General features: G+C 46.6%; 1 protein-coding gene across 7 annotated transcripts in view; it reads right to left on the bottom strand.

The window, feature by feature from the left end:
* ZNF451 (zinc finger protein 451) overlaps positions 1 to 3,503 on the bottom strand; it is a 78,505-nt gene extending 75,002 nt beyond the window's left edge. For 2 of the 7 annotated variants that reach the window (XM_075126497.1, XM_075126498.1), the window contains exons 1-3: positions 3,166 to 3,503; positions 2,897 to 2,914; positions 1,837 to 1,923 (exon numbers count right to left, since the gene is read on the bottom strand). In XM_075126497.1, coding sequence (XP_074982598.1) covers positions 1,837 to 1,923; positions 2,897 to 2,914; positions 3,166 to 3,168 — 108 coding nt within the window. In that variant the 5' untranslated portion in view covers positions 3,169 to 3,503. The remainder of the gene's footprint in view (positions 1 to 1,836; positions 1,924 to 2,896; positions 2,915 to 3,165) is intronic. The other 5 variants (XM_048845222.2, XM_075126495.1, XM_075126496.1 and 2 more) reach the window with 5 other exon arrangements.
* Between the last annotated feature and the right edge of the window lie 8,967 nt (positions 3,504 to 12,470).

Below are 12,470 nucleotides of genomic sequence, written 5' to 3'. Positions count from 1 at the left end.
ATTCACTCTTTACAGAAGACACCCAGTGTGGTACCTCAGACCCTGCCTATCTGTTCCAAGTTACAGCTTCCTTCAGTACCAAACATCATTACTAGGTGTACACAGAGACCACATCCGCAAACAACTGAGGTCAAGAGTCACTGAAGAGGAGACTCATTAAAATCTACACCAGGGTTCTCAAACTTCATTGCACTGTGACCCCCTTCTGACAACAAAACTTACAACCCCAGGAGGGGTGATCAAAACCCGTGCTTGCCTGAGCCCTGCTGCCCCAGGTGGGGGCCAAAGCCCAAGTCCAACTGCCCAGGCGGTGGGGGGAAGGGGCCAAAGCCCACGGGCTGCAGCCCCAGGGAGCCTGTAATCTGAGCCTCACCGCCCAGGGCTGGAGTCCTCGGGCTTCGGCTTTGGCCCCAGGCAGTAGGGCTCGGGCTTAGGCTTTGGCCCCGGCAAGTCTAAGCCAGCCTTGGCAACCCCATTAAAATGGGGTCCTGACCCACAGTTTGAGAACTGCTGATCTACACTATCCACTTTATAATGTTGTGTATTACTGTTTTACTTACAGTTTCCTCACACCCAAATCTGTACTCTATTTCCTTATTGTGTGTGTGCAAGACTGGTCATAAGCTGTTGTCCTGTAAAGAAAAGTTGTCCCTCCATTCTTCCATATTTCCTTCCATCAAAGCATTGCTTCTTTGACAAAGGATTGAGGCCCACTGCCACGTAGTATTATACATGTCCCACTTTCCTCATAAGTTTAGCAATGCATGTTTCTAAAAGTTGTAGTCAGGCTCTGACAGCCTTAAGTAATATGCACACACAAACTACATCAGTGGTTCTCAACAAGGAGTCTGAGGCCCACCGTGGGCCGCAAACAGGTTTCAGGGGGTCTGCCAAACAGGGCCAGAATTAGACTCACTTGGGTTCAGGGCAGAAAGCCACTGCCCCACTGCAGGGGGCTGAAGCCAAAGCTTGAGCAATGTAGCTTTGCAGGGCCCCCATAGCATGGTGCCCCAGCCAACTGCCCTGCTTGCTACCCCTAACGCAGTCCCTGGCTTTTATATACAGAAAACCAGTTATTGTGGCACTGTTGGGCCCCTGTGCAAAATCTGATGTCACAGGAAGGATTCAGAGTCAGAAGCCACATGACAGCATTCTATAATCCATTCTGCACTGTGTGTGTTAAACAGTACTCCACATCCTAACTAAACTGCTAATAGGCTTCTACCCCTATTTGTCTCCCTTATCTCTATCAGGTAACACAGGGTGAGATTCTGGTGCCATTACACAATGAGCTGCACACCTTACTTCACAAGTAGTCTCATTGACTTCAGTGGATTACTCTTGGAGTAATATGCCATTCTACTGCATTAAGGGTATCAGAATATGAACCACAGTCTATCCATATGCACGTCTGACAAAAACTAGCTTTGTTCCCCGACTCTCCTATTCAGCTCTAGTTGAGATGGGTAATTCATTAGGGCCCCAACCTGTAATGAGGTGTGCTAAGGCTCACTGTCTCAGCAGAGCCCACTGAAGCCACCCTTGCCCACCCAGACCCATGTCATTGTAGGACTGGGGCCTCAAATCCAACCCCCTTTTTAATACAGATTCTCTTGACACAGGCATGTCAGCTCAGGTTGAGAATTAAACTGCTTTTTGAAAGCGAAAACTAAACTAGTATTTTCTTCTGCTTTGAAAAGCTGAGTTTTTAATGTAACACCAATATTTTATTTAACACACAGTAAAGATAAACAACATTGCATATTCAAATCTTAGAACATTTTATGTATTTAACTGGCAAAAGTATTTACAGTTATTAAGCCAACACCTACTTACACAGATAAACTCAATGTCATCTTCACTTTCATCCTGCATTGCTGATTCACACTTATGAGCCTTAGCGGAGCTGAGAGACTCCATTATCTGGACAAAAATAAACCAAAATATGCTTCATCATCGACTTGATTTTCTTCACTGCATAACCATACAGTTCTATAACATTTTGAATAGCTTTTCCCCCCATCCAATCTGTATCCCAAAACAAAAATGAACACTTCACATTGTTAAGTGGTAATAATTGAAGATAAACAACAAAAATAGAAAGTTGCAAGTGAACAGGAGAAAACACATTCTTTGAGCTAAAATTTGAACTAAGTGTCTATTCATATCTGCATCTTTCAAGAACTGTGTAAAATATGGCCTTTTCTACACAAGAAAAATAGTAACTGGTACCTGTATTCCAGTGATACCAATGCTGTAAGCTCTACTACAGACAAGGATTGGGCATTTCTACTACCATGTTATGAAAACTCACTCAGTCGTGTTTTCATAACATGGTGGTATAGAAGACCGAGCTCTATCTCTACTAGCAACAGCATCAGTGCAGTTGCATCCTTGCTACAATACAGATACCAAATTTTATAGTATCAATGCATCCTACAACAGCGAAGTTATAACAAGTTGACAGCTACCTAGTGGCTTCATGTTTCTCAGTATGACCACAGCCATTGTGAACTTTATGGCAACCGTCATTAACTTGGATAGCGACTCTTCTTGAAAAAATACAGGGTCTGGCCAGTTGAGCTAAAGGAAAAATTTCTCTATGAGCTTTTAGCAGTAGAGGCCTGGGTCACAAAGGTGAGCAGCTTTGATACTAACAGAACAGAAAGAAAAGGAGTACTTGTAGCACCTTCGAGACTAACCAATTTATTTGAGCATAAGCTTATGCTCAAATAAATTGGTTAGTCTCTAAGGTGCCACAAGTACTCCTTTTCTTTTTGCGAATACAGACTAACACGGCTGCTACTCTGAAACCTAACAGAACAGAGGTACAGATTAACCAGTGCACTGCAGTATTAAACAGCTATAGTGGAGTTTGTAATTTACATTCTCTTACCTGCAAGAACGTATTAGCCTAGAGGGAACAGAGGAAACAATATGATGTGACACAAAATAACAAGGCACCAATAGTTCCATTCCAGTTCTATCAAAACACCTAACACGCTTACTGGGAGGATAAGAAGAGGGAGGGAAGGAAGAGGACAGGGGCAGCAGTGGGAAAGGAAAGCATGAGCCTCTCGCTGCCAGTTAGACAGACCCCAAACTAGTGACCAGGGCAGGTTGCTAAGAAACTGCCCCAGAGTTCATAATGCCGGACCCTCTCACCATAATGCTACGGATGCACTTGGCTGCTGATCGTCAGGCCCTGTCCACAGCTCAGCAGCAGATACGCGGAGACCGGTGGCCGCTGTGCTACAACTACAGGGGACTTTGCAGCAGCCAAGGCTCAGAGAGAGATCACGGCCCCTTAAGCCATCGCTCACCAAGGCACAGTAGCGCCGCCAGGGCCCACCCCGCCGCCGGACGCAGCAGCTCCCTTAACTGCAAGCCCGCGCGCGCCTCGGCTCCCAAGCGGCCCACACACCCCAGCAGGCAGCACCTCCGCGTGAGCGCCGGCCAGCGCGCGCTCCGCTTCCTCCCAACCCCGGGCGGCGGAGAGCCGCGCTGCCTGCTGGGAGTTGTAGTTCCCAGCGCATCCCCGCCCCTCACCACGCTGGAGCGGCGGCTGTCAGTTGCGGTCCTTAGCAGGAGTGGCGGGGCGGGGGCGCTGCCTGCCACTCGCAGCTAGGGCTCCAAACAGCCTGCTCCCCTCCTCCCTCCCTCCCTGGCCCGGCGCTCTTCCCTGCTGCTGGGACTTTTCCTTTCCTAACGTGTTTCCCGTGAAGAGGCAGGCGCCAAGCCGCGGCCGGGAGCATCCTGCCTCCCTGCTGGGCGGGCGCTGCCCGCTCTGTGGGGCGCGTGGGCGGGGACCTGCTCTCCCAGCGGGCACAGACACCGCGCTGAGAGCCTCGTCGCCTAGGTGTGTACAGCTCAGACATCGCAATGCGAGCGGAGAGGTGCATCGGACCACCCTGCCCCGTGAGCTGTATTAACCTAGCCCTGAGGTGCCCCGCATAAGGTGAGCGGTGCATCCGAAGTCAGAACCCGTCCCGAGCTCTTAACTGTTGGTGCCGCTGCAGGATGTAAGCTCCCCAGTGTAGCCATGGATGTTTCTCTTTTGCTTACTACTCTGGCTCTGTCCCATTCTCTTCCCCGGGAAAATCTCACACTGTGGCCAGCAGACACTTTCTGTTCCCCACTATTATTCTACCAAACTCAGAATACATGGCACTGTGTCCACATTTGTTCCACACACCACTGAAGTTTCACAGATGCAGATCCTAGATCCATAGGATTAGAAAGGCTTGCACGAGTCATCTAGTCTAACCCCCTGTCAAGATGTAGGATTTGTTATGTCTAAACCAGCAGTTCTCAACCCCCAGCCTGCGGGCTGCATGCAGCCTAATTAGCACACAGCTGGGGCCAGCTGTGTGCTAAAGGCCACCAGGCCAGGGGGAGTCTGGGTTCCCAGATGCGTGGCCACCCAGTGCAGCGTCGTCCAGGCTGCCTGGCCCAGCGTGGCAGGGTCTGGGGCTGCCGGCTGGCCCTGCAGAGTTCAGGGTCAGGGGCTGCCTGCCAGCCCCGCAGAGTCTGAGGTCCAGGGTCTGGGCTCTGGAGCGGCCAGCCGGCCCCACGGTCTCTGGAGCCTGGAGCTGCCAGCCGGCCCTAGGGGATCTGGGGCCCAGGGGCTGCCCCATGTAGTAAACGGAGGCCCTGAAACATAAATTCTTGTATCAGAGGCCCAGTCTGAGGCCTGAAGCCTGAACTAAAGTAAAGCCTGAACCAAAGTACCTCCAGGCAGTGATAAGCAAAGCTGGGCTGTGAGCCAGAAGCAGGTCCCACTCACAGAAGTTGGCAAGAAAAGGTTATTAGAGGCACGTGCACACACACACATAAGGGCTAATGAGAGAAACTTATGCCAAGACGGTGGCAAGACACTCTGTAGACATAACAAGGAACAGGCAGGTGCATCTTAAAGACAGGATCAAAAGGACAACATGATGGATAGATTCGTTTGAACTATGATGAGTAATCGGTCCTGCAACGGTATAAAAGTAGGTCCCGGAGCGCATATATTTGACCAGCCTAGGGGGCAGTGGAGTGTCTCGCCGCTGTCTGAGCTGTGTCCATTGCCAGGGAGCACAAATTCGTAGTATGCCCCGTAGAGTCTATAGGGAACTATTACTGTGCTTCATTTGACAATAAACCTGTGTGACAAAGTTCCTGCTCTACCTTGGTGGATCTTGCGCTTATTGGCGGATTTGCTCACCTTGGAGCTTCATGGCAGCCCTCAGCTTGGCCGTTTTTCTGAACCCATAGTCCAGGTCAACTCCTCCTGTGTCTGACCAGGAGTTGGGAGGATTTGGGGGGAACCCGGGCCCGCCCCTCTGCTCCAGGTTCCAGCCCAGGGCCCTATGGAATGCTGCTGTCTAGAGTGTCTCCTGGAACAGCTGTGCGACAGCTACAACCCCCTGGGCTACTTCCCCACGGCCTCCTCCCAACACCTTTATTCTCACCATAGGACCTTCCTCCTGGTGTCTGATAATGCTTGTACACCTCAGTCCTCCAACAGTCCGTGTTCTCACTCTCAGCTCCTAGTGCCTCTTGTTTCCAGCTCCTCACACGCACACCACAAACTGAAGTGAGCTCCTTTATAAAACCCAAGTTTCCTGATTAGCCTGCCTTAATTGATTCTAGCTCCTTTGTGCCTTACTAGAGTCTGTGGTTTTGGGGAGTTCTCTCGGAGTCTGCTGTGTTAGCTATCTGTGCAGAGGTGGGGCAGCACACAGGGGGAACACGCACGCAGCTGACTGTTATCATCATTGAACAAGAGTGGAGCACCACACCGGTAGCTACCAACAACACAGCACGGGGTTGCGGGTTGAAGTCGATATCAGGGCTGCCGGCCAGCCCCGCGGGGTTGGGGTCCAGACTGCCATCCGACTGCCCTGCCACCTGGCCTTGCATGGCTGGGTCCAGGGTCGGGGCCGCTGTCTTGCCCTGCACAGCAGGATCTGGGGTCCCTGCCACCCAGCTCCCACCCAGGGCTCCACTTCTGGCCCCACTCTGTGGAGGGGTCTTTGGGCAGGTGGTGCTGGGCATAGGGGTCTGTGGGGGAGGGAGGTTCAGAGGGGCGTGCTGTGATTCTCAAACTGTGGCCCAGTTAACACATTGTGGGCCACATATGTGGCCCACAGTGATAAATAGGTTGAGAACCACTGGTCTAAACCATCCACAATAGATGGCTATCCAACCTCCTTTTGAAAATCTCCAGTGAAGGAGATTCCATGATTTCCCTAGGCAGTCTGCTCCATTGTCCTACTGTTATTACAGTTAGGACGTTTTTCCTGAGATTTAATCTAAATCTGCTATGCTGTAATTTGAACCCATTGCCTCTTGTCCTGCCTTCTGCGGCAAGAGAGAACAACTTTTCTCCATCTTTTTTATGACAGCCTTTCAAGTATTTGAAGACTAATATCATGTCCCCCTTAATCTCTGCTTTTCCAAACTTAAACATATGTAGTTTCTTCAATCTTTGCTCATATGGCTTGCATTCCATCCCTTTGCTCATCTTTGTCACTCACCTCTGGATCCTTTCCAGTTTCTCTACATCGTTTCTATACATCGGTAACCAAAATTGAACACAAGATATTGGGCTTTCTGAGACAAGATGATTGAGGTGCCCATGTAACACTTACCCTCCCATACAAGTCCCCCCTGTTTCCAGGGCTAGCTCCACTCTGCCAGGTTTCCAAACAGAGCAGCTGGGGCTGAGGAATGATATATGGGGAGGCACTAACCATCTACAACTGCTCCCAAGCAGATGGTGGGTACTATCTAGAACTGGTTGGAAAATGATAGGTTTTCTATTGAAAATGTTGATGAAAACGGAAAAAATGTTATTGTCAAAATTTTCTATCAGAAATTTCAATGCTTAAATAAAAATTCAAATACAGAAATATTTTGGCCAAAACAAAAATATTCTTGGAATTGCTGCTTGTCCCCATCCTCTATAAGTTAAATTTCCTGGTCAGACTGCATCTCCTGTACCCGCATGACCTCACAGTATGCCAACGTTTTTATGGCTGATTTAGAACAACGCTTCCTCAGCTCTCGTCCCCTAAAGCCCCTACTCTACTTGCGCTATATTGATGACATCTTCATCATCTGGACCCATGGAAAAGAAGCCCTTGAGGAATTCCACCATGATTTCAACAACTTCCATCCCACCATCAACCTCAGCCTGGTCCAGTCCACACAAGAGATCCACTTCCTGGACACTACAGTGCTAATAAACAATGGTCACATAAACACCACCCTATACCGGAAACCTACTGACCGCTATTCCTACCTACATGCCTCCAGCTTTCACCCTGACCACACCACACGATCCATCGTCTACAGCCAAGCTCTGCGATACAACCGCATTTGCTCCAACCCCTCAGACAGAGACAAACACCTACAAGATCTCTGTCAAGCTTTCTTACAACTACAATACCCACCTGCAGAAGTGAAGAAACAGATTGATAGAGCCAGAAGAGTTCCCAGAAGTTACCTACTACAGGACAAGCCTAACAAAGAAAATAACAGAACGCCACTAGCCGTCACCTTCAGCCCCCAACTAAAACCCCTCCAATGCATTATTAAGGATCTACAACCTATCCTAAAGGATGACCCAACACTCTCACAAATCTTGGGAGACAGGCCAGTCCTTGCCTACAGACAGCCCGGCAACCTGAAGCAAATACTCACCAACAACCACATACCACACAACAGAACCACTAACCCAGGAACTTATCCTTGCAACAAAGCCTGTTGCCAACTGTGCCCACATATCTATTCAGGGGACACCATCACAGGGCCTAATAACATCAGCCACACTATCAGAGGCTCGTTCACCTGCACATCCACCAATGTGATATATGCCATCGTGTGCCAGCAATGCCCCTCTGCCATTTACGTTGGTCAAACTGGACAGTCTCTACGTAAAAGAATAAATGGACACAAATCAGATGTCAAGAATTATAACATTCATAAACCAGTTGGAGAACACTTCAATCTCTCTGGTCACGCAATCACAGACATGAAGGTCGCTATCTTAAAACAAAAAAACTTCAAATCCAGACTCCAGCGAGAAACTGCTGAATTGGAATTCATTTGCAAATTGGATACTATTAATTTAGGCTTAAATAGAGACTGGGAGTGGCTAAGTCATTATGCAAGGTAGCCTATTTCCCCTTGTTTTTTCCTACCCCCCCCCCCAGACGTTCTGGTTAAACTTGGATTTAAACTTGGAGAGTGGTCAGTTTGGATGAGCTATTGCCAGCAGGAGAGTGAGTTTGTGTGTGTGTGTCCCCGGGAAAAAAGGGGGGGGGTGAGAAAGCCTGGATTTGTGCTGGACATGGCCCACCTTGATTACCATGCACATTGTAGGGAGAGTGGTCACTTTGGATGAGCTATTACCAGCAGGAGAATGAGTTTGTGTGTGTATGGGGGTGGGGGGGGGGGTGAGAAAACCTGGATTTGTGCTGGAAATGGCCCACCTTGATTATCATGCACATTGTAGGGAGAGTAGTCACTTTGGATGAGCTATTACCAGCAGGATAGTGAGTTTGTGTGTGTGTTTTTTGGAGGGGGGTGAGGGGGTGACAGAACCTGGATTTGTGCAGGAAATGGCCCACCTTGATTATCATGCACATTGTGTAGAGAGTTGTCACTTTGGATGGGCTGTTACCAGCAGGAGAGTGAGTTTGTGTGTGGGGGGGTGGAGGGTGAGAAAACCTGGATTTGTGCTGGAAATGGCCCAACTTGATGATCACTTTAGATAAGCTATTACCAGCAGGACAGTGGGGTGGGAGGAGGTTTTGTTTCATGATCTCTGTGTGTATATAAAGTCTGCTGCAGTTTCCACGGTATGCATCCGATGAAGTGAGCTGTAGCTCACGAAAGCTCATGCTCAAATAAATTGGTTAGTCTCTAAGGTGCCACAAGTACTCCTTTTCTTTTTGCGAATACAGACTAACACGGCTGTTACTCTGAAACCTGTGATTCACCACAATATCCTCTTTTGGAGGATGAGAGGCAGTGCATCATGGGAATCACTGGGCGTGCTGCAGCATGGGACTTACCCAAAAGTGAATTTGTGATTGTAACTGTGAATTTTAAGAAGAAATAAAGAAGGGAACCCATGTTTTGGAAAAAGAATCCAAAATCTCAATTTTTCCAAAATTTCCAGTTTCATCTTTGTAAAAGTCCTGGAGCTGCTCTGTAATAATTTATGAATACTGTATATGAGCTGATTATTGGAATGTTTACTGTATGAATATGTTGAATTAGTTTATTAGCAGACTGTTGGGGAAAAGAAGCAGGAAGGTAAGACAATGGCTCCACGTAAGACACCTCCAAGTAAACACGACCGGGGAGGATTAAGAGACAATGCCTGAGCTATTCTAGCGAAGTTACACAGCATGTTTTTCAGATGCAGGGAACCAACAGATGAAAATGACTATATATATTTACAATATCCAGAGCTGGAGGCTGTTGTTTGGGAGCTGCTCATGGGGAACAGACTGACAGACACAAACGCCCATGTGGAGTCTAAAAGAACTAGGCTTTCCTCAGTTTCCAGGAGGATGGTAAGCCTCAGGTGAGGGAGACGTGCAAATAGATCATTTGTTGTTTTAAAAATCCTTTTTCTCTTTTGTTATCCCTTGTTTCTAGCGTTAAGATTGAATTATACCTTGTTTTAAGAAGTCTGCTTTGGGTCATTGTATTTATCACTGGTCACACACTCCCAAATGGATGAATCACAGGTATTCAAAACAGTTGAACCTGTTGGGAGTAAACACAACTGATCCATAGGGTACTGTAACCCAGGACCTGGTCTAAGAGTGGGAGAATTGTAGCATTCCACCCCAGGAAAGGCAAAGGCATGAAGTCTGATGTGAATGGGTGCAGTCTGAGATAGCAGAGAAGGGGTCAGTGGTAAAGCTAGCTCTGTACCCATGATAATCATTATTGCCCACATCTGAGGAAATTGGAGGAGAGAGACTTTTCTATAATGGGAGACTTTTCTACAATGCATGAATGTATATTTTTTTCACCGGTCAATGAATACTACATATTATTGTCAGCAGTTTGTAACTCTACAAACTACAAAGTTAAGGAAAAAAATCCAAAGAACTTGAATCTTATATCTTAATAATTGTAAACAAACCTGTGAAAGTCTGAATGGTATTGTAGTAGTGCCTGAAAGCCCCATTATAGACCGGGACTAGGTGCTGTACAAACACAGAACAAAAAGATAGTCCTTGTCCCAAAACTGTTTACAATCTAAGTATAAGAAAAGAGAAAAGAGATGGATACAGAAAGACATGATTATTGTTATTGTGGGAAACATTGATAATATTGGTTAGCATGATAGGCTGTGGTATCAGCACACCAGCTTGCTATTTGTTGTCAAGTTTTTTGTAGGTATCATGGCAAAGGAGAGTTTTAGGTAGGAATTTTAAGATTTTGTAAATATTTATGAATGAAGTGTTTGTTTACAAAATCAGCTACTGTTATTGAAACTATAGAAACAGGATGACAGAGTTAATACTAGTTGTTCATATGGGCGTTTCATTATTTATTTCCTTTTAGGTGTGTATTGTTGCTGCCTATTAAAACGCTTTGTTAAATTGTTCTACTTCTCCCAGTCCTATTGTCCTGACCTCCTGTTTCACCCTATTGTGTTGGTGGTTACTCTTAAACACAAAGTAAACTTTGGTGTTTATGAGCACTAAACTTGCTCCAACAGGAGGTACTGACTACTAGGTAGAACTTCACCCTCTATCTGGCTGAATGACTCCTTGGATAATTCATAACCAGTAATGACCTTGCAATGCTTTCTCTCTTAACTGAAGTGCAAGATGAATGTGATATGCTGCTAAAGGCCTGATCTAAAGCCCACTGAAGTCAGTGACTTTAGGTGAGGCCCAAACTGCAGAGTGATATACAATCAGAGTTTGATTTACTGATCCAATTTAGGAAAAAGGAACAAAACTGAAAAGGTGATTCTACAATGGTAGATATCTTCTATCTGAGAGTGTGTTGAGGGGGAGGGAGGGTTGCGAAATCCAAATGTCAGTGTGAGTTAGCAGTAGCGTGCAAAGGCTTCCAATTACCCCCGGGCCAATTCTGCATTGAAAACCACACACCATGTTGTATTGTGGAAGAGATCTTTTCTTCCTATGTTTGTTTTTTTTCCCTCCTCTATAATAGTAGTTGCTGTGTCACAACAAGGTGATATTTAATCCAGTACCTGTCAAGTTAGTATGAGTTTCAAATACCCAACCTGAATATTTAGATACAACTGCTAGAGCAGATTTTACACATACACACAAAGGCAATTGGTTTTCAGCTACATAGGTGGATATGTATATTGTGGACTACCTCTGGTTGAAAACTGTAAGTAAGATGCCCTCCCTCAAAGTGTGACATATTCCTTTTAACAATTTCCTTAAATTCTAATAAAGATGTTTTGTAATTACTTCCACACCTATCTGGTAGGGTTACCATATTTCAAGTTCCCAAATAGAGAACATTGGTGGAGGGCAGGGGGGCTGAAGGAGGGGTAAAGTTTCTACTGTACAGTTTCTTTCTACTTTGAATATCTAACATTTATAAATAACAACTGTAATAGCCTCAAAAATGAAGGTAAATCACATTTTAATGTACCTTTTTACATGCAGTCAGTCCTTTCCAACTGCACTTCTTCCTGTTGTGCCAATGCATATTTCTCTGTAAAGCATATCTTTCTCAGCAGTGGTTGATTGCTCATCAAGCAGGCATGCAAATCTCTGCAAGATGCGTGCCTGAAGTTGTATTGTACAAGCAGGATCCCTTTCAAAGACTCAACAGTCAATACCGTGCTACCTTTACTTCTGCACTGCTGCTGGTGGCGGCGCTGCCTTCAGAGCTGGGCTCCTGGCCAGCAGCCACCGCTCTCTGGCCACTCAGCTCTGAAGGCAGTGCTGCCACCACGAGCAGCACAGAAGTAAGGGTGGCAAACCAGTAAACACATACGCCCCTATTAGGGCACACCAGGAATTGCAGATCTTCCAAAATCAATGTTGGAAAAAGGATGAGCAAGGAAAAATCACGGACATATGCTCATATTTCAAAAATCCACTCGGACAGAGATCAGAGGACCAAAATAGTATATCCGTATTAGACTTCTAAAATGTATTTACGTAAATATCTAGTGCCTAGTACACAAACAACAACTTTGCCACGTTCATGGACCAAACAGTGAACTTGTAAGTATAACCCACATGCCTCCTGTGTGTGATGTTCTGTCCCATCTAGTGGCACCGAGACCACTTAGAGTGAGAGAGATTAATTACCATATGTAGCCCAGACACCTCCTGGGTGTGGTATTCCGTCCCATCTAGTGATACTGAGACCACGTAGAGAGAGAGAGAGAGTTAATGAGTCTGCTCCACTGCCTGAGCTAAGAGCCATATGGCTTTTATCTCATGCAGTAGAGG

Source organism: Caretta caretta, chromosome 3 (genome assembly GCF_965140235.1).
Source record: "Caretta caretta isolate rCarCar2 chromosome 3, rCarCar1.hap1, whole genome shotgun sequence".
Taxonomy (NCBI): Eukaryota; Metazoa; Chordata; order Testudines; family Cheloniidae; genus Caretta; species Caretta caretta.
This window is presented reverse-complemented; position numbering and strand designations above follow the sequence as displayed.